The sequence below is a fragment of the Hypanus sabinus genome, unplaced genomic scaffold (assembly GCF_030144855.1).
Source record: "Hypanus sabinus isolate sHypSab1 unplaced genomic scaffold, sHypSab1.hap1 scaffold_1544, whole genome shotgun sequence".
In the NCBI taxonomy this organism is placed as follows: Eukaryota; Metazoa; Chordata; class Chondrichthyes; order Myliobatiformes; family Dasyatidae; genus Hypanus; species Hypanus sabinus.
In genome coordinates this window covers 43,043-64,198 of record NW_026779621.1, presented here as the reverse complement: position 1 = coordinate 64,198, position 21,156 = coordinate 43,043, and the positions used below count along the sequence as shown (strand labels likewise).

At 53.9% G+C, this 21,156-nt stretch overlaps 1 protein-coding gene across 3 annotated transcripts in view; it reads left to right on the top strand.

Moving 5' to 3' along the window:
- Window positions 1-21,156, top strand: part of LOC132387134 (solute carrier family 25 member 44-like) — a 74,100-nt gene that overhangs the window by 12,465 nt on the left and 40,479 nt on the right. For 2 of the 3 annotated variants that reach the window (XM_059959476.1, XM_059959477.1), the window contains exon 2: window positions 12,224-12,351. In XM_059959476.1, coding sequence (XP_059815459.1) covers window positions 12,224-12,351 — 128 coding nt within the window. The remainder of the gene's footprint in view (window positions 1-12,223; window positions 12,352-21,156) is intronic. The other variant, XM_059959478.1, reaches the window with a different exon arrangement.

Here is a 21,156-nt window from a genome sequence, read left to right as displayed (position 1 = left end):
GTGATACCACAAAGCCTGCGGATCACTTACAGGTTGAGTTGGAAGGTGACGGGGCCCCACACGCTATTGTTATTCCAGAGTGTGTGTGAAAAGGCAGAATTTGAAACGCTGTTTGTACGACAAGTTCTAACTGAAAACTAATAGCCTGAAGGGTCCTGAAGAGAAAACTAGCAACTTGCGTAAAATTAAAGAATTGGGTGGAAATTCAGAAGATGGTCTAAGTTTGGGACACATTGTTGATAAAATAACTCCTATGGAAGGAACAGACGAAATCCTATTTTGCCAGGGGGCCCAAGCTCCCCACATGGGAATTAACCGGAAAAGAGGCGAGGGTTAATGGGGACGCCATTTTTAAATCGCAAAAGCCGGTTTTACGGGATTTCGACAAAGCATGTGAACAATAAAGACAACCCCATGGGAGCCTGCCTGTTAAGTTTGAAAACAACATAAAGATTAGTATTTTCATGAACTTTTGTAGTATACACGTAAGCTAAGATCACAACTCTTTTAGTTTTTGTTTGCTGAAGGAAAAAAAGAAAAATAGGTGGTTATTAAATTAAAGTCTGATGCTACAAGACTTTAGTAAGGTACAAGATGTTAAGATATTAAAGGAAGTGACACTGTAATCGTTAACTGTTTAGATGCTGAATTGAATGTATAACTATATTACTCTGTAGAAAAAAACACTTCTGTATTGTGTTAGATTCTAAAACCCTGTAAGACTCTGTACTACTTCGTTTTCACCGCTGGTGAAAACGCTTTGAAGAAAGGGGGTGTTACGAATGTGCCACAGCTCTGAGGGGCCGAAGGGTGTGGGGTAGCCCCCTCCTTTTTGAGAATCGCAAGATCACTGTTGAGTCAGTTCAGGAGACCCAGGAAATGAGAGAAAGACATGCAGAATCCACAAAGAGTTTGGAATGTGTCCTGGCCTCCGAAAGGCAGACCCATTGATACCGGCTATTGTCTCTTGGAGATGGAATTGTGTATTGAATCCTGTACGATGCATCGAAGCCCCCAGGCAATGAACCGAGGGGGGGGGGGTGTTAGTGGAGGGATTGCATCATCCCAACCTGATTGACATCTGGGACCCTGTGAGTCAGGATAAAAGAGGGTCTGGGGAACAGCCCACAGACGCACCAGAAGAAACACTAGAATTCCTGTAACAGCGTAATAGCGAAAACCAGACCAGGCCCGGCCACAGAGCCTGCTAACCCCAGAGGCAGGGGTGAGGAGCCCAACGAACAATGTTGCTTCTACCACCAGCGGTGGGGCGCAGAAGCCCGCCGTTGTCGCCGCCCTGCAAGTTCCCAGGAAATGCCAGGGCCAGCCACCGCTGATGGCTACAGCGGCTGGCCATCGGGATAGCCTCCTGTATGTGTGGGACAAGAGGTCGGGATGCCGTTTTTTGGTCGACACTGGTGCCGAGATCAGCGTCCTACCTCCGACGAGTTACGACACCCGCAACAGGGCACCGGGTCCCCCCCTGAGGGCCGTGAACGGCAATATGGTAAGGACCTACGGCACCCGTACGGTGCAGCTACAGTTCGGCTCCAGCCGGTTCACGTGGGACTTCACTCTGGCTGCCGTAGCCCAACCGCTTCTGGGCGTGGATTTTTTGCAGGCTCACAGCCTACTGGTCGACCTGCCCAGGAAGAGACTGGTCCACGCCGAGACCTTTCAGACATTCTCCCTGGGTGCAGCCCAGTTGCCAGCCCCTCACCTCGACTCCATCACTCTGTCCGACAACGACTTCACCAGGGTCCTGGTGGATTTCCCATCGGTTCTGGCACCGCAGTTCATGGCAGCCATGCCCCGACACGGCGTACAGCACCACATCCCGACCCAGGGACCACCCCTCCATGCCCGTGCTCAAAGGCTTCCTCCAGACAAGCTCCGACTGGCGAAGGAGGAGTTCCAGAGGATGGAGGAATTGGGGATCATCCGGCGGTCCGACAGCCCATGGGCCTCCCCCCTGCACATGGTGCCCAAAGCGACAGGGGGCTGGAGACCGTGCGGCGACTACTGCAGGCTGAACGAGGCTACCACACCAGACCGCTACCCTGTGCCGCACATTCAGGACTTTGCAGCAAACCTGCACGGCGCACGGATCTTCTCCAAGGTAGACCTCGTCCGAGGATACCATCAAATCCCGATGCATCCGGATGACGTCCCCAAAACGGCTCTCATCACCCCATTCGGCCTTTTTGAGTTTCTCCGCATGCCATTCAGCCTAAAGAATGCCGCACAGACGTTTCAGTGGTTAATGGACGCGGTGGGACGCGCCCTTCTTTAACTTCTTTAACTGCAGTTTACTGACTCCGTGTCGTTATTCTAGCGCTGCGTGTAGCACACCGCTACATAGTGGCCATTACAGAGACTTGGCTGGCACCAGGGCAGGAATGGATTCTCAATATTCCTGGATTTCAGTGCTTTAAAAGGGATGGGGGAGGAGGGGAGGAGGGGTGGTGTTTCTGGTCAAGGATACTATTACAGCTACAGAAAGGGTGGGTAATTTAGCATGCTCCTCGTTTGAGTTAGTATGGGTGGAAGTCAGGAATAGGAAGGGAGCAGTTACTCTACTCGGAGTATTTTATAGGCCCCCTGGTAGCAGCAGAGATACCGAGGAGCAGATTGGGAAGCAGATTTTGGAAAGGTGCAAAAATAACAGGGTTGTTATCATGAGTGACTTTAACTTCCCTAATATTGATTGGCACCTGATTAGTTCCGATTGTTTAGACAGGGCAGAGTTTGTCAAGTGTGTCCAGGACAGATTCCTGTCACAGTATGTTGACAGACTGACTGGGGGAATGCCATACTAGATCTAGTATTAGGTAATGAACCGGGTCAGGTCACAGATCTCTCAGTGGGTGAGCATCTGGGGGACAATGACCCTGGCCTTTAACATTATCATGGAAAAGGATAGAATCAGAGAGGACAGAAAAATTTTTAATTGGGGAAGGGCAAATTATGAGGCTATAAGGCTAGAACTTGTGGGTGTGAATTGGGATGATGTTTTAGACAGGTATATGGAGGAATTTAAGATGGGGGGGTTATATGGGAGGCAGGGTTTGAGGGTCGGCCCAACATTGTGGGCCGAAGGGCCTGAAATGTGCTGTACTATTCTATGTTCTATGGACATGTGATCGATGTTTAGGGATCTCTTGCAGGATGTTGGGGATAAATTTGTCCCAGTGAGGAAGATAAAGAATGGTAAGGTGAGTGAACCATGGGTGATAAGTGAGGTGGAAAATCTAGTCAGGTGGAAGAAGGCAGCATACATGAGGTTTAGGAAGCAAGGATCAGATGAGTCTATTGAGGAATATAGGGTAGCAAGAAAGGAGCTTAAGAAGGGGCTGAGAAGAGCAAGAAGGGGGCATGAGAAGGCCTTGGCAAGTAGTGTAAAGGAAAACCCCAAGGCATTCTTCAATTATGTGAAGAACAAAAGGATGACAGGAGTGAAGATAGGACCGATTAGAGAAAAAGGTGGGAAGATGTGCCTGGAGGCTGTGGAAGTGAGCGAGGTCCTCAATGAATACTTCTCTTCAGTATTCACCAATGAGAGGGAGCTTGATGGCAGTGAGGACAATATGAGTGAGGTTGATGTTCTGGAGCATGTTGATATTTAGGGAGAGGAAGTGTTGGAGTTGTTAAAATACATTAGGACAGATAACAAGCTCTGACAGACTACAAGATCAGGCAGAAAACTGATGACAGCAACACCTCTCTTCCTAACAGGCTTAAATTCTTTGCACGCTTCGAAGCATCAGACTCTACAGCAAGGGGGAGAGCCAGTCCCTTCTTACCATATGATCAGCCGGCTCCAATCATTGATTCAGAGCAAACATGGAGGACCCTTGCCAGGGTTAACCCACGAAAAGCATGAGGTCCCGACAACATCCCTGGACGTGTGCTCAAGGAATGTTCTGATGTCCTGACAGACATTTTCAACATCTCCCTTAGTCAAGCCATTGTCCCCAGATGCTTCAAAACCTCCACAATCATCCCTGTAGCAAAGAAATCAATTGTAGCCTGTCTGAATGATACTGTCCCGTTGCCCTGACCCCCATAGTGATGAAATGTTTTGAACGGCTTGTCAAGCCTCATATCTCAGCCAGCCTCCTCTCATCGCTGGATCCTCTACAGTTTGCTTATCGTCCCAATCGCTCTACGAAGGACGCAATATCCACCACACTGCACACAGTTCTCTCTCACTTGGACAACAAAGACACTTATGCCAGAATCCTGTACATTGATTTCAGTTCAGCATTCAATACCAGCAGCCCGTAGAGACTAGTGGAGAAACTGTCGCTGCTTGGCCTGGATTCTGGATTTCTTGACAGAGAGACCAGTCAGTCCGTGCTAACAGGAACATTTCTGACTCCATCACACTGAGCACTGGATCCCCACAAGGCTCAGCCCATTGCTGTTTACACTGCTAACACATGACTGTGCAGCCAGATTCAAGGAGAACCTGATCATTAAGTTTGCTGATGATACCACAGTGGTGGGGCTCATAAGCAAAAATGATGAAACAATGTACATGGAGGAGGTCAAACACCTAGAGAGCTGGTGCAGTGACAACAACTTGATGCTTAATGTCACCAAAACCAAGGAGATTATCATCAATTTCAGACGGTCTCAGCCTGAGCACACACCCCCCAGTAACAGCGGATCCACAGTGGAGAGAGTGGAAAACATCAAGTTCCTTGGGGTGTAGATCTCGGACAATCTCACCTGGTCCAGGAACACCACTGGGATTGTGAAACGGGCCCAGCAGAGATTGCACTTTCTGAGGAAGCTTAAACAAGCATCACTCCCCACTAACATCTTAACTACATTCTACAGAGGCGTGGTTGAGAGTGTGCTGACCTTTTGTATCACAACCTGGTACTCCAGCTGCAGTGCTGCTGACAAAAAAGCCTTGCAGAGGGTGGTTAGAGGAGCAGAGAAGGTTATTGGGGTCTCCCTACCTTCTGTCCAAGACCTCTTTCAGAGTCGATGCCTCCAGCAGACATGGTACATCATTAAAGACTCCTCACACCCTCTCCATGAACTGTTCTTCTGTCATCAGGTAAACATTACAGGAGCATCAAAACTAAAACCACAAGGCTACTAAACAGCTTCCTCCCACAGGCAGTCAGACTGCTAAATAGCTGCTCTACCTGACTCTGCTTTGGACACTTTTAACTTGCACTGGACACTTATAACTTGTTTTTAACTGACATGTGGCTGTTGATTTTACTATTTATTGTTATGTTTATTATTCAGTGTTGCGTTTGTTATGTTATGATTTCATTTGCTCCTGAGAAACGCTGTCTCATTCTGCCCTGCAGAGCTGATGTACGGTTAGAATGACAATAAAGTGTTTGAATCTTGATTAAGGCCCCGGGGCCTGATGGAATACTCCCCAGGCTGCTCCATGAGGTGAGGGAAGAGATTGCTGAGACTCTGGCTAGGATCTTGATGTCCTCGTTGTCCACGGGAATGGTACCAGAGGATTGGAGGGAGACGCATGTTGTCCCCTTGTTCAAAAAAGATAGTACGGATAGTCCTAGTAATTATAGACCAGTGAGCCTTACATCTGTGGTGGCAAAGCTGTTGTAAAAGATTCTTAGAGATAGGATCTGTGGGCATTTAAAGAGTTGTGGTCTGATCAGGGACAGTCAGCATGGCTTGGTGAAGGGCAGATTGTGTCTAACAAGCCTGATAGAGCTCTTTGAGGAGGTGACCAGGCATATAGATGAGGGTAGTGCAGTGGATGTGATCTACATGGATTTTAGTAAGGCATTTGACAAGGTTCCACACAGTAGGCTTATTCAGAAAGTCAGAAGGCATGGGATCCAGGGAGGTTTGGCCAGGTGGATGCAGAACTGGCTTGCCTGCAGAAAGCAAAGTGTCTATACAAGATATTAAGAGGAATAGATAGAGTGGACAGCCAGCACCTCTTCCCCAGGGCACCACTGCTCAGTACAAGAGGACATGGCTTTAAGGTAAGGGGAGGGAAGTTCAAGGGAGATTTTAGAGGAAGGTTTTTCACTCAGAGTGGTTGGTGTGTGGAATGCACTGCCTGAGTCAGTGGTGGAGGCAGATACACTAGTGAAATTTAAGAGACTACTAGACAGGTATATGGAGGAATTTAAGGTGGGGGGGTTATATGGGAGGCAGGGTTTGAGGGTCGACATAACATTGTGGGCCGAAGGGCCTGTACTGTGCTGTATTGTTCTGTGTTCTCTAACACCAGGGTACAGTACCAATCGGATGGGTCTGTCACTGTATAACACCGGGCTAAGGTACCGGTGGTGACGGGTCTGTCACTGTATAACACTGGGGTACGGTACCGGTGGGGACGGGTCTGTCACTGTATAACATGGGTACGGTACCGGTGGGGATGGGTCTGTCACTGTGTAACACCGGGGTACGGTACCAGTGGGGATGGGTCTGTTGCTGTATAACACCGGGGTACGGTACCGGTGGGGACGGGTCTGTCGTTGTATAACACCGGGGTATGGTACCGGTGGGGACGGGTCTGTCACTGTATAACATGGGTACGGTACAGGTGGGGGATGGGTCTGTCACTGTGTAACACCAGGGTATGGTACCGGTGGGGGATGGGTCTGTCACTGTGTAACACCGGGGTATGGTACCGTTGGGGGATGGGTCTGTCACTGTGTAACACCGGGGTACGGTACAGGTGGGGACGGGTCTGTCACTGTGTAACACCGGGGTACGGTACCAGTGGGGGATGGGTCTGTCACTGTGTAACACCGGGGTATGGTACCGGTGGGGGATGGGTCTGTCACTGTGTAACACCGGGGTACGGTACAGGTGGGGACGGGTCTGTCACTGTGTAACACCGGGGTACGGTACAGGTGGGGACGGGTCTGTCACTGTAACACCAGGGTATGGTACCGGTGGAGACAGATCTGTCACTGTGTAACACCGGGGTACGGTACCGGTGGGGACGGGTCTGTCACTGTATAACACCGGGGTACGGTACCGGTGCGGACGGGTCTGTCACTGTGTAACACCGGGGTATGGTACCGGTGGAGACGGATCTGTCACTGTATAACATGGGTACGGTACCGGTGGGGATGGGTCTGTCACTGTGTAACACCGGGGTACGGTCCCGGTGGGGACGGGTCTGTCGTTGTATAACACCGGGGTACGGTACCGCTGGGGACGGGTCTGTCACTGTGTAACACAGGGGTACGGTACCGGTGGGGACAGGTCTGTCGCTGTATAACACCGGGGTACGGTACAGGTGGGGACGGGTCTGTCACTGTGTAACACCGGGGTACGGTACAGGTGGGGACGGGTCTGTCACTGTGTAACACCAGGGTACGGTACCGGTGGGGACGGGTCTGTCACTGTATAACACCGGGGTACGGTCCCGCTGGGGACGGGTCTGTCACTGTGTAACACCGGGGTACGGTACCAGTGGGGACGGGTCTGTCACTGTATAACACCGGGGTACGGTACTGGTGGGGACAGGTCTGTCGCTGTATAACACCGGGGTACGGTACGGGTGAGGACGGGTCTGTCACTGTAACACCGGGGTACGGTACCAGTAGGGACGGGTCTGTCGCTGTGTAACACCAGGGTATGGTACCGGTGGGGACGGGTCTGTCACTGTATAACACCAGGGTATGGTACCGGTGGGGACGGGTCTGTCACTGTGTAACACCGGGGTACGGTACCAGTAGGGACGGGTCTGTCGCTGTGTAACACCGGGGTATGGTACTGCTGGGGGCAGGTCTGTCACTGTATAACACCAGGGTATGGTACCGGTGGGGACGGGTCTGTCACTGTGTAACACCGGGGTACGGTACTGCTGGGGACAGGTCTGTCGCTGTGTAACACCGGGGTACGGTACCGGTGGGGATGGGTCTGTCACTGTGTAACACCGGGGTACGGTACCAGTAGGGACGGGTCTGTCACTGTGTAACACCGGGGTACGGTACTAGTAGGGACGGGTCTGTCGCTGTATAACACCGGGGTACGGTACCAGTAGGGACGGGTCTGTCGCTGTGTAACACTGGGGTACGGTCCTGGTGGGGATGGGTGTGTTGCTGTATAACACCGGGGTACGGTACCGGTGGGGACGGGTCTGTCGCTGTATAACACCGGGGTATGGCACTGGTGGGGACTGGTCTATCACTGTGTAACACCGGGGTACGGTACCGGTGGGGACGGGTCTGTCGCTGTATAACACCGGGGTATGGCACCGGTGGGGACTGGTCTGTCACTGTGTAACACCGGGGTACGATCCTGGTGGGGATGGGTGTGTTGCTGTATAACACCGGGGTACGGTACCAGTGGGGACGGGTCTGTCACTGTGTAACACCGGGGTACGGTCCCGGTGGGGACGTGTCTGTCGTTGTATAACACCGGGGTACGGTACCGGTGGGGACGGGTCTGTCACTGTGTAACACGGGGGTACGGTACCGGTGTGGACGGGTCTGTCACTGTATAACACCGGGGTACGGTACCGGTGGGGACGGGTCTGTCACTGTGTAACACCAGGGTATGGTACCGGTGGGGACAGGTCTGTCGCTGTATAACACCGGGGTACGGTACCGGTGAGAACGGGTCTGTCACTGTGTAACACCGGGGTACGGTACCGGTGGGGACGGGTCTGTCACTGTGTAACACCGGGGTATGGTACCGGTGGGGTCAGGTCTGTCACTGTGTAACACCAGGGTACGGTACCGGTGGGGTCAGGTCTGTCACTGTGTAACACCAGGGTACGGTACCGGTGGGGACGGGTCTGTCACTGTGTAACTCCGGGGTACGGTACCGGTGGGGACGGGTCTGTCACTGTGTAACTCCGGGGTACGGTACCGCTGTGGACGGGTCTGTCACTGTATATCACCAGGGTACGGTACCGGTGAGGACGGGTCTGTCACTGTGTAACACCAGGGTACGGTACCGGTGGGGTCAGGTCTGTCGCTGTATAACACCGGGATACGGTACCGGTGGGGACGGGTCTGTCACTGTGTAACTCCGGGGTATGGTACCGGTGGGGACGGGTCTGTCACTGTGTAACACCGGGATACGGTACCGGTGGGGACGGGTCTGTCACTGTGTAACACCGGGATACGGTACCGGTGGGGACGGGTCTGTCACTGTGTAACACCAGGGTACGGTACCGGTGGGGACGGGTCTGTCACTGTGTAACTCCGGGGTACGGTACCGGTGGGGACGGGTCTGTCACTGTATAACACCGGGGTACGGTACCGGTGGGGACAGGTCTGTCGCTGTTTAGCACCGGGGTACGGTACCGGTGGGAACGGGTCTGTCACTGTATAACACCAGGGTACGGTACCGGTGGGGACGGGTCTGTCACTGTGTAACTCCGGGGTACGGTACCGGTGGGGACAGGTCTGTCGCTGTTTAGCACCGGGGTACGGTACTGGTGGGGACGGGTCTGTCACTGTGTAACACCAGGGTACGGTACCGGTGGGGACGGGTCTGTCACTGTGTAACTCCGGGGTACGGTACCGGTGGGGACAGGTCTGTCGCTGTTTAGCACCGGGGTACGGTACCGGTGGGGTATGTTTTTCTCTGTTACCCTGGTTCCACTGATCATTGCTGTCTGCTGCTGATGTGCCCCCAGATGGCAGTGTTGGACCGTGAACAACTGGTGAGAGGCTGCCTTGTGTTGTGAGCAGTCTGGGAGAAATCGTCGACTTGGGACGTTGGGATAGAATGTGGGATCAGAGCTGAGTCAATTTTCATTTTGAAGTAGAATGTTGGAGTGTTCCTTTCAAATTGTGGATGTACTTACAATGTTATTCATTGAATCTTCCAGTCCATCTTCAGGCCCTTCGGCCCATTGAATCCATGCAGACCACAAACAGAACCTTACAAACTTTTAAAGAGGAGTTGTTTGTGGAGAAAGATGTTATTCCGCCTACATTCAATGTCAGGAATCGGAAGTATAAGTGAGGTGAGACTAGTATTGGTGAACTGCGTATATTTCATGGGAAGGAGCAAACGCGGGTGAGCTTCGGGAATTCTGTACTTACAGCCGTTAGTGAGACTTGGTTGCAGCGGGGGCAGGACTGGCAGCTCAGTGTGCCGAGAGTCTGTTGCTTTGGTTGTGGTGGAGTGGGACGGATTATAGGGCAGTGGTAGTATTAATAGTGAGAGAAAAGGTCACGGCAGTGCTCACTCAGGGTAGAGTGGAGAGCTCATTGAGTGTGGCTTCAGAGGTAGACGTCAGCAATAAGGAAGACGGGACTGTGTGCATCAGGTTATATTATGGACCACACAGCAGTCTAGGATTGAGAGAGAGAATTTGTAGGGCGATTGCATTTGGGTCTGTCACTGTATAACACCAGGGAACGGTACCGGAGGGGACGGGTCTGTCACTGTGTAACACCGGGGGACGGGTCTGTCACTGTATAACACCGGGGTACTGTACCGGAGGGGACGGGTCTGTCACTGTGTAACACCGGGGGACGGGTCTGTCACTGTGTAACACCAGGGAACGGTACCGGAGGGGACGGGTCTGTCACTGTGTAACACCGGGGTACGGTACCGGTGGGGACGGGTCTGTCACTGTGTAACACCGGGGTACGGTACCGGAGGGGACGGGTCCGTCACTGTATAACACCGGGGTACGGTACCGGTGGGGACGGGTCCGTCACTGTATAACACCGGGCTACGGTACCGGTGGGGACGTGTCTGTCACTGTATAACACCGGGGTACGGTACCGGTGGGGACGTGTCTGACACTGTATAACACCGGGGTACGGTACCGGTGGGGACGGGTCTGTCACTGTATAAAACCGGGGTACGGTACCGGTGGGGACGGGTCTGTCACTGTATAACACCGGGGTACGGTACCGGTGGGGACGTGTCTGTCACTGTATAACGCCGGGGTACGGTACCGGTGGGGACGGGTCTGTCACTGTATAACGCCGGGGTACGGTACCGGTGGGGACGTGTCTGTCACTGTATAACGCCGGGGTACGGTACCGGTGGGGTCGTGTCTGTCACTGTATACCGCCGGGGTACGGTACCGGTGGGGACGTGTCTGTCACTGTATAGCACCGGGGTACGGTACCGGTGGGGACGGGTCTGTCACTGTATAACACCGGGGTACGGTACCGGTGGGGACGTGTCTGTCACTGTATAACACGAGGGTACGGTACCAGTGGGGACAGGTCTGTCACTGTATAACACCGGGGTACGGTACCGGTGGGGACGGGCCTGTCACTGTATAACACCGGGGTACGGTACCGGTGGGGACGGGTCCGTCACTGTATAACACCGAGGTACGGTACCGGTGGGGACGGGTCTGTCACTGTATAACACCGGGGTACGGTACCGGTGGGGACGGGTCTGTCACTGTATAACACCGGGGTACGGTACCGGTGGGGACGGGTCTGTCTCTGTGTAACACCGCGGTACGGTACCGGTGGGGACGGGTCTGTCACTGTGTAACACCGGGGTACGGTACCGGTGGGGACGGGTCTGTCACTGTGTAACACCGGGGTACGGTACTGGTAGGGACGGGTCTGTCACTGTGTAACACCGGGGTACGGTACCGGTGGGGACGGGTCTGTCACTGTATAACACCGGGGTACAGTACCGGTGGGGACGGGTCTGTCACTGTACAACACGGGTACGGTACCGGTGGGGACGCGTCTGTCACTGTGTAACACCGGGGTACGGTACCGGTGGGGACGGGTCTGTCACTGTATAAGACCGGGGTACGGTACCGGTGGGGATGAGTCTGTCACTGTATAACACCGGGGTACGGTACCGGTGGGGACGCGTCTGTCACTGTGTAACACCAGGGTACGGTACCGGTGGGGACGGGTCTGTCACTGTATAAGACCCGGGTACGGTACCGGTGGGGTCGTGTCTGTCACTGTATAAGACCGGGGTACGGTACCGGTGGGGTCGTGTCTGTCACTGTGTAACACCGGGGTACGGTACCGGTGGGGATGCGTCTGTCACTGTGTAACACCGGGGTACGGTACCGGTGGGGACGGGTCTGTCACTGTATAAGACCGGGGTACGGTACCGGTGGGGTCGTGTCTGTCACTGTATAAGACCGGGGTACGGTACCGGTGGGGATGAGTCTGTCACTGTATAACACCAGGGTATGGTACCGGTGGGGACGAGGCTGTGAGGTGTATCTGTCACTGAGAGACCGAGCTCTCACTGAGACGCAAATACCGAGCCCTCTTCTTCCCTCTCGTGCTTTCAGAGCAGCTCTCCCACGTGACACCAAGCGTCTGCCCTCATCTTGTTGTTCAGGCCATGGCTGGACCCCTGGCTGCTGCGACCGCCTCCACCCTCACCAACCCGATGGACGTTATCCGCGCCCGTGTTCAGGTAATGCTCCTCTTGCTCCATCCCCTCCTCCGTCCTCCATTCCCTCCTCCGTCCTCCATTCCCTCCTCCGTCCTCCATCCCCTCCTCCGTCCTCCATCCCCTCCTCCGTCCTCCATTCCCTCCTCCGTCCTCCATTCCCTCCTCCGTCCTCCATCCCCTCCTCCGTCCTCCATCCCCTCCTCCGTCCTCCGTCCCCTCCTCCGTCCTCCGTCCCCTCCTCCGTCCTCCGTCCCCTCCTCCGTCCTCCGTCCCCTCCTCCGTCCTCCATTCCCTCCTCCGTCCTCCGTCCTCCATCCCCTCCTCCGTCCGTCCTCCATCCCCTCCTCCGTCCTCCATCCCCTCCTCCGTCCTCCATCCCCTCCTCCGTCCTCCATCCACTCCTCCGTCCTCCCTCCCAACCTCCGTCCTCCCTCCCAACCTCCGTCCTCCATCTCCTGCTCCGTCCTCCATCCCCTCCTCCGTCCTCCATCCCCTCCTCCGTCCTCCATCCCCCATCCCCTCCTTCATCATCCGTCCTCCATCCCCCATCCCCTCCTTCATCATCCGTCCTCCATCCCCCATCCCCTCCTTCATCATCCGTCCTCCATCCCCCATCCCCTCCTTCATCATCTGTCCTCCTTCCTCCGTCCTCCGTCCTTCTTCCTCCGTCCTCTGTCCTCCGTCCTTCTTCCTCTGTCCTCCGTCCTTCTTCCTCCGTCCTCCGTCCTCCGTCCCCTCCTTCGTCCTCCGTCCCCTCCTTCGTCCTCCGTCCGTCCCCTCCTTCGACCTCCGTCCTCCGTCCCCTCCTCCGTCCTCCATCCCCTCCTCCGTCCTCCATCCCCTCCTCCGTCCTCCGTCCTCTGTCCCCTCCTCCGTCCCCTCCTCCGTCCTCCGTCCCCTCCTCCGACCTCCGTCCTCCATCTCCTCCTCCGTCCTCCGTCCCCTCCTCCGTCCTCCGTCCCCTCCTCCGTCCTCCGTCCCCTCCTCCGTCCTCCGTCCCCTCCTCCGTCCTCCATCCCCTCCTCCGTCCTCCGTCCTCCGTCCTCCGTCCCCTCCTTCATCCTCCGTCCTCCGTCCTCTCCTTCGTCCTCCGTCCCCTCCTCCATCCTCCGTCCTCCGTCCCCTCCTTCGTCCTCCGTCCCCTCCTTCGTCCTCCGTCCCCTCCTCCGTCCTCCGTCCCCTCCTCCGTCCTCCGTCCTCTGTCCCCTCCTCCGTCCTCCGTCCCCTCCTCCGTCCTCCGTCCTCCATCCCCTCCTTCGTCCTCCATCCTCCATCCCCTCCTTCGTCCTCCGTCCTCCGTCCTCCAACCCCTCCTTCGTCCTCCGTCCTCCATCCCCTCCTTCATCCTCCTTCCTCCATCCCCTCCTTCGTCCTCCATCCTCCATCCCCTCCTTCGTCCTCCTTCTCCTCCCTCGCTCTGTCCCTCCCCTTCCCCTGAGGTAGTGATTGGTGTTGTGCCGGTCGGTTCAGGAACCGAACGGTTGAAGGGAAGTCGCTGTTCCTGACCCTGGTGGTGTGGGACTTCAGGCTTCTGTGCCTCTTGCCCGATGGGAACTGGGAGAAGATGGCCTGGCCCGGACGGTGGGGACCTTCGATGATGGGTGCTGTCTGCATGAGGCAGCGTCTCCTGTAGATACGACCATGGTGGGAAGAGACGTGTCCAAGCTGAGTGCAGGCTCTGAAATTGGTGTTTTAACAGTCAGTACCCCTGTAACACTGCGGAGCCAGGGAAAGGACATTGCGAGGACACAGAGAGGAGGAGATCGATTGGGGGAGAAAGAGAGAGGGAGAGGGATAGACAGACAGAGAGAGGGAGGGATAGACACAGACAGAGGGAGAGAGGGATAGACACAGACAGAGAGAGGGAGAGGGATAGACACAGACAGAGAGGGAGAGGGATAGACAGACAGAGAGGGAGAGGGATAGACACAGACAGACAGACAGAGAGAGAGAGGGATAGACACAGACAGAGAGAGAGAGGGATAGACACGGACAGAGAGAGAGAGGGATAGACACAGACAGAGAGGGAGAGGGATAGACAGACAGAGAGGGAGAGGGATAGACACAGACAGACAGACAGAGAGAGAGAGGGATAGACACAGACAGAGAGAGAGAGGGATAGACACGGACAGAGAGAGAGAGAGGGATAGACACAGACAGAGAGGGAGAGGGATAGGCACAGACAGAGAGGGAGAGGGGTAGATAGACAGAGAGAGAGAGGGATAGACACAGACAGAGAGAGAGAGGGATAGACAGAGAGAGAGAGGGATAGACACAGACAGAGAGAGAGAGGGATAGACACAGACAGAGGGAGAGGGATAGACACAGACAGAGAGGGAGAGGGATAGACACAGACAGAGAGGGAGAGGGATAGACACAGACAGACAGAGAGAGAGGGATAGACACAGACAGAGAGGGAGAGGGATAGACACAGACAGAGAGAGAGAGAGGGATAGACACAGACAGAGAGAGAGAGGGATAGACACAGACAGAGAGAGAGAGGGATAGACACAGACAGAGAGAGATGGATAGACACAGACAGAGAGAGAGGGATAGACACAGAGAGAGAGAGGGGTAGACAGACAGAGAGAGAAGGATAGACACAGACAGAGAGAGAGAGGGATAGACACAGACAGAGAGAGAGGGATAGACACAGAGAGAGAGAGGGAGGGATAGACAGAGAGAGAGAGAGGGATAGAGACAGACAGAGAGAGAGAGGGATAGACAGACAGAGGGAGAAGGATAGACACAGACAGAGAGAGAGAGGGATAGACACAGACAGAGAGAGAGAGGGATAGACACAGACAGAGAGAGAGAGGGATAGACACAGACAGAGAGAGAGGGAGAGGGATAGACACAGACAGAGAGGGAGAGGGAGAGGGATAGACACAGACAGAGAGGGAGAGGGGTAGACACAGACAGACAGAGAGAGAGAGGGATAGACACAGAGAGAGAGAGGGATAGACACAGACAGAGAGAGAGAGGGATAGACACAGACAGAGAGGGAGAGGGATAGACACAGACAGAGGAGATGGGATAGACACAGACAGAGAGAGAGAGGGATAGACACAGACAGAGAGAGAGGGAGAGGGATAGACACAGACAGAGAGGGAGAGGGAGAGGGATAGACACAGACAGAGAGGGAGAGGGGTAGACACAGACAGACAGAGAGAGAGAGGGATAGACACAGACAGAGAGAGAGAGGGATAGACACGGACAGAGAGAGAGAGAGAGGGGTAGACACAGACAGAGAGGGAGAGGGATAGACACAGACAGAGAGGGAGAGGGATAGACACAGACAGAGAGAGGGATAGACAGACAGAGAGGGAGAGAGAAATAGACACAGACAGAGGGAGGGGGGGATAGACACACACAGAGAGAGGGATAGACACAGAGAGGGAGGGAGAGGGATAGGCACAGACAGAGAGAGAGGGGGATAGATAGACAGAGAGAGAGAGGGATAGACACAGACAGAGAGAGAGAGGGATAGACAGACAGAGAGAGAGAGGGATAGACACAGACAGAGAGAGGGATAGATAGACAGAGAGAGAGAGGGATAGACAGACAGAGAGAGAGAGGGATAGACACAGACAGAGAGGGAGAGGGATAGACACAGACAGAGAGGGAGAGGGATAGGCACAGACAGAGAGGGAGAGGGATAGATAGACAGAGAGAGAGAGGGATAGACACAGACAGAGAGAGAGAGGGATAGACAGAGAGAGAGAGAGAGGGATAGACACAGACAGAGAGAGAGAGGGATAGACACAGACACAGAGAGAGAGGGATAGACACAGACAGAGGGAGAGAGATAGACACAGACAGAGAGGGAGAGGGATAGACACAGACAGAGAGGGAGAGGGATAGACACAGACAGACAGAGAGAGAGGGATAGACACAGACAGAGAGGGAGAGGGATAGACACAGACAGAGAGAGAGAGGGATAGACACAGACAGAGAGAGAGAGGGATAGACACAGACAGAGAGAGATGGATAGACACAGACAGAGAGAGAGGGATAGACACAGAGAGAGAGAGGGGTAGACAGACAGAGAGAGAAGGATAGACACAGACAGAGAGAGAGAGAGAGAGAGGGATAGACACAGACAGAGAGAGAGGGATAGACACAGAGAGAGAGAGGGAGGGATAGACAGAGAGAGAGAGAGGGATAGAGACAGACAGAGAGAGAGAGGGATAGACAGACAGAGAGAGAAGGATAGACACAGACAGAGAGAGAGAGGGATAGACACAGACAGAGAGAGAGAGGGATAGACACAGACAGAGAGAGAGGGATAGACACAGACAGAGAGAGAGAGGGATAGACACAGACAGAGAGAGAGAGGGATAGACAGACAGAGAGAGAAGGATAGACACAGACAGAGAGAGAGAGGGATAGACACAGACAGAGAGAGAGAGGGATAGACACAGACAGAGAGAGAGGGATAGACACAGACAGAGAGAGAGGGATAGACACAGACAGAGAGAGAGGGATAGACAGACAGAGAGAGAGAGGGATAGACACGGACAGAGAGAGAGGGATAGACACAGAGAGAGAGAGGGATAGACAGAGACAGAGAGAGAGAGGGATAGACACAGACAGAGAGAGAGAGGGATAGACACAGACAGAGAGAGAGGGATAGACACAGACAGAGAGAGAGGGATAGACACAGACAGAGAGAGAGGGATAGACAGACAGAGAGAGAGAGAGGGCGGATAGACACAGACAGAGAGTGAGGGGGGATAGACACAGACAGAGAGGGAGAGGGATAGACACAGACAGAGAGAGGGATAGACACAGACAGAGAGAGAGGGATAGACACAGACAGAGGGAGAGAGGGATAGACACAGACAGAGAGGGAGAGGGATAGACACAGACAGAGAGAGAGAGAGATAGACACAGACAGAGAGGGAGAGGGATAGACACAGACAGACAGAGAGAGAGGGATAGACGCAGACAGAGAGAGAGAGGGATAGACACAGACAGACAGAGAGGGATAGACACAGAGAGAGACGGAGAGGAATAGACACAGACAGACAGAGAGAGAGGGATAGACACAGACAGAGAGGGAGAGGATAGACAAAGAGGGAGAGGGATAGACACAGACAGAGAGAGAGAGGGATAGACACAGACAGAGAGAGAGGGGGGATAGACACAGACAGAGAGGGAGAGGGATAGACACAGACAGACAGAGAGAGAGGGATAGACACAGACAGAGAGAGAGGGGGATAGACACACAGAGAGGGAGAGGGATAGACACAGACAGACAGAGAGAGAGGGATAGACGCAGACAGAGAGAGAGAGGGATAGACACAGACAGACAGAGAGGGATAGACACAGAGAGAGGGAGAGGGATAGACACAGACAGACAGAGAGAGAGGGATAGACACAGACAGAGAGAGAGGGGGGATAGACACAGACAGAGAGAGAGGGGGGATAGACACAGACAGAGAGGGAGAGCGATAGACACAGAGAGGGAGAGGGATAGACACAGACAGAGAGAGAGAGGGATAGACAGACAGATAGGGAGAGGGATAGACACAGACAGAGAGGGAGAGGGATAGACACAGACAGAGAGGGAGAGGGATAGACACAGACAGAGAGGGAGAGGGATAGACACAGACAGACAGAGAGAGAGGGATAGACACAGACAGAGAGGGAGAGGGATAGACACAGACAGAGATAGAGGGGGGATAGACACAGACAGAGAGGGAGAGGGATAGACACAGACAGACAGAGAGAGAGAGGATAGACACAGACAGACAGAGAGGGATAGACACAGAGAGAGAGGGAGAGGGATAGACACAGACAGACAGAGAGAGGGATAGACACAGACAGAGAGAGAGGGCGGATAGACACAGACAGAGAGAGAGGGGGGATAGACACAGACAGAGAGGGAGAGGGATAGACGCAGACAGACAGAGAGAGGGATAGACACAGACAGAGAGAGAGGGGGGATAGACACAGACAGAGAGGGAGAGGGATAGACACAGAGAGGGAGAGGGATAGACACAGACAGAGAGAGAGAGGGATAGACAGACAGATAGGGAGAGGGATAGACACAGACAGAGAGGGAGAGGGATAGACACAGACAGAGAGGGAGAGGGATAGACACAGACAGAGAGGGAGAGGGATAGACACAGACAGACAGAGAGAGAGGGATAGACACAGACAGAGAGGGATAGACACAGACAGAGAGAGAGAGGGATAGACACAGACAGAGAGAGAGAGGGATAGACACAGACAGAGAGAGAGGGGGGATAGACACAGACAGAGAGGGAGAGGGATAGACACAGACAGAGAGAGAGAGGGAAAGGGGTAGTCACAGAGAGGGAGAGGGATAGACACAGACAGAGAGAGAGAGGGATAGACACAGACAGAGAGAGAGAGGGAAAGGGGTAGACACAGAGAGGGAGAGGGATAGACACAGACAGAGAGAGAGGGGTAGACACAGACAGAGAGAGAGGGGGGATAGACACAGACAGAGAGGGATAGACACAGACAGAGAGAGGGATAGACACAGACAGAGAGGGAGAGGGATAGGCACAGACAGAGTGGGAGAGGGATAGACACAGACAGAGAGAGAGAGGGATAGACACAGACAGAGAGGGAAAGGGATAGACACAGACAGAGAGGGAGAGGGATAGACACAGACTGAGAGGGAGAGGGATAGACACAGACAGAGAGAGAGGGATAGAGACAGACACGGATAGACAGAGAGAGAGAGAGAGGTGGGGATAGACACAGACAGAGAGAGAGGGATAGACACAGACAGAGAGGGAGAGGGATAGACACAGACAGAGAGAGGGGAGATAGACACAGACAGAGAGGGAGAGGGATAGACACAGACAGACAGAGAGAGGGATAGACACAGACAGAGAGAGAGGGGGGATAGACACAGACAGACAGAGAGAGAGGGATAGACGCAGACAGAGAGAGAGAGGGATAGACAGACAGACAGAGAGAGAGGGCGGATAGACACAGACAGAGAGTGAGGGGGACAGACACAGACAGAGAGGGAGAGGGATAGACACAGACAGAGAGCGGGATAGACACAGACAGAGAGAGAGGGATAGACACAGACAGAGGGAGAGAGGGATAGACACAGACAGAGAGGGAGAGGGATAGACACAGACAGAGAGAGAGAGGGATAGACACAGACAGACAGAGAGAGAGGGATAGACGCAGACAGAGAGAGAGAGGGATAGACACAGACAGACAGAGAGGGATAGACACAGAGAGAGAGGGAGAGGGATAGACACAGACAGACAGAGAGAGAGGGATAGACACAGACAGAGAGGGAGAGGATAGACAAAGAGGGAGAGGGATAGACACAGACAGAGAGAGAGAGGGATAGACACAGACAGACAGAGAGAGAGAGGGATAGACACAGGCAGAGAGAGAGAGGGATAGACACGGACAGAGAGAGAGAGAGGGATAGACACAGACAGAGGGAGAGGGATAGACACAGACAGAGAGGGAGAGGGATAGACACAGACAGAGAGAGAGAGGGATAGACACAGACAGAGAGAGAGGGAGAGGGATAGACACAGACAGAGAGGGAGAGGGATAGACACAGACAGACAGACAGAGAGAGAGAGGGATAGACACAGACAGAGAGAGAGAGGGATAGACACGGACAGAGAGAGAGAGAGGGATAGACACAGACAGAGAGGGAGAGGGATAGGCACAGACAGAGAGGGAGAGGGATAGATAGACAGAGAGAGAGAGGGATAGACACAGACAGAGGGATAGACACAGACAGAGAGAGAGAGGGATAGACACAGACAGAGAGGGAGAGGGATAAACACAGACAGAGAGGGAGAGGGATAGACACAGACAGAGAGGGAGAGGGATAGACACAGACAGAGAGGGAGAGGGATAGACACAGACAGAGGGATAGACACAGACAGAGAGAGAGAGGGATAGACACAGACAGAGAGGGAGAGGGATAGACACAGACAGAGAGGGAGAGGGATAGACACAGACAGAGAGGGAGAGGGATAGACACAGACAGAGAGGGAGATGGGATAGACACAGACAGAGAGAGAGAGGGATAGACACAGACAGAGAGAGAGGGAGAGGGATAGACACAGACAGAGAGGGAGAGGGATAGACACAGACAGAGAGGGAGAGGGGTAGACACAGACAGACAGAGAGAGAGAGGGATAGACACAGACAGAGAGAGAGAGGGATAGACACGGACAGAGAGAGAGAGAGAGGGGTAGACACAGACAGAGAGAGAGGGAGAGGGATAGACACAGACAGAGAGGGAGAGGGATAGACACAGACAGAGAGGGAGAGGGGTAGACACAGACAGACAGAGAGAGAGGGATAGACACAGACAGAGAGAGAGAGGGATAGACACGGACAGAGAGAGAGAGAGAGGGGTAGACACAGACAGAGAGGGAGAGGGATAGACACAGACAGAGAGGGAGAGGGATAGATAGACAGAGAGAGAGAGGGATAGACACAGACAGAGAGAGAGAGGGATAGACACAGAGAGAGAGAGGGATAGACACAGACAGAGAGAGAGAGGGATAGACACAGACAGAGGGAGAGGGATAGACACAGACAGAGAGGGAGAGGGATAGACACAGACAGAGAGGGAGAGGGATAGACACAGACAGAGAGAGAGAGGGATAGACACAGACAGAGAGAGAGAGGGATAGACACAGACAGAGAGAGATGGATAGACACAGACAGAGAGAGAGGGATAGACACAGAGAGAGAGAGGGGTAGACAGACAGAGAGAGAAGGATAGACACAGACAGAGAGAGAGAGAGAGGGATAGACACAGACAGAGAGAGGGATAGACACAGAGAGAGAGAG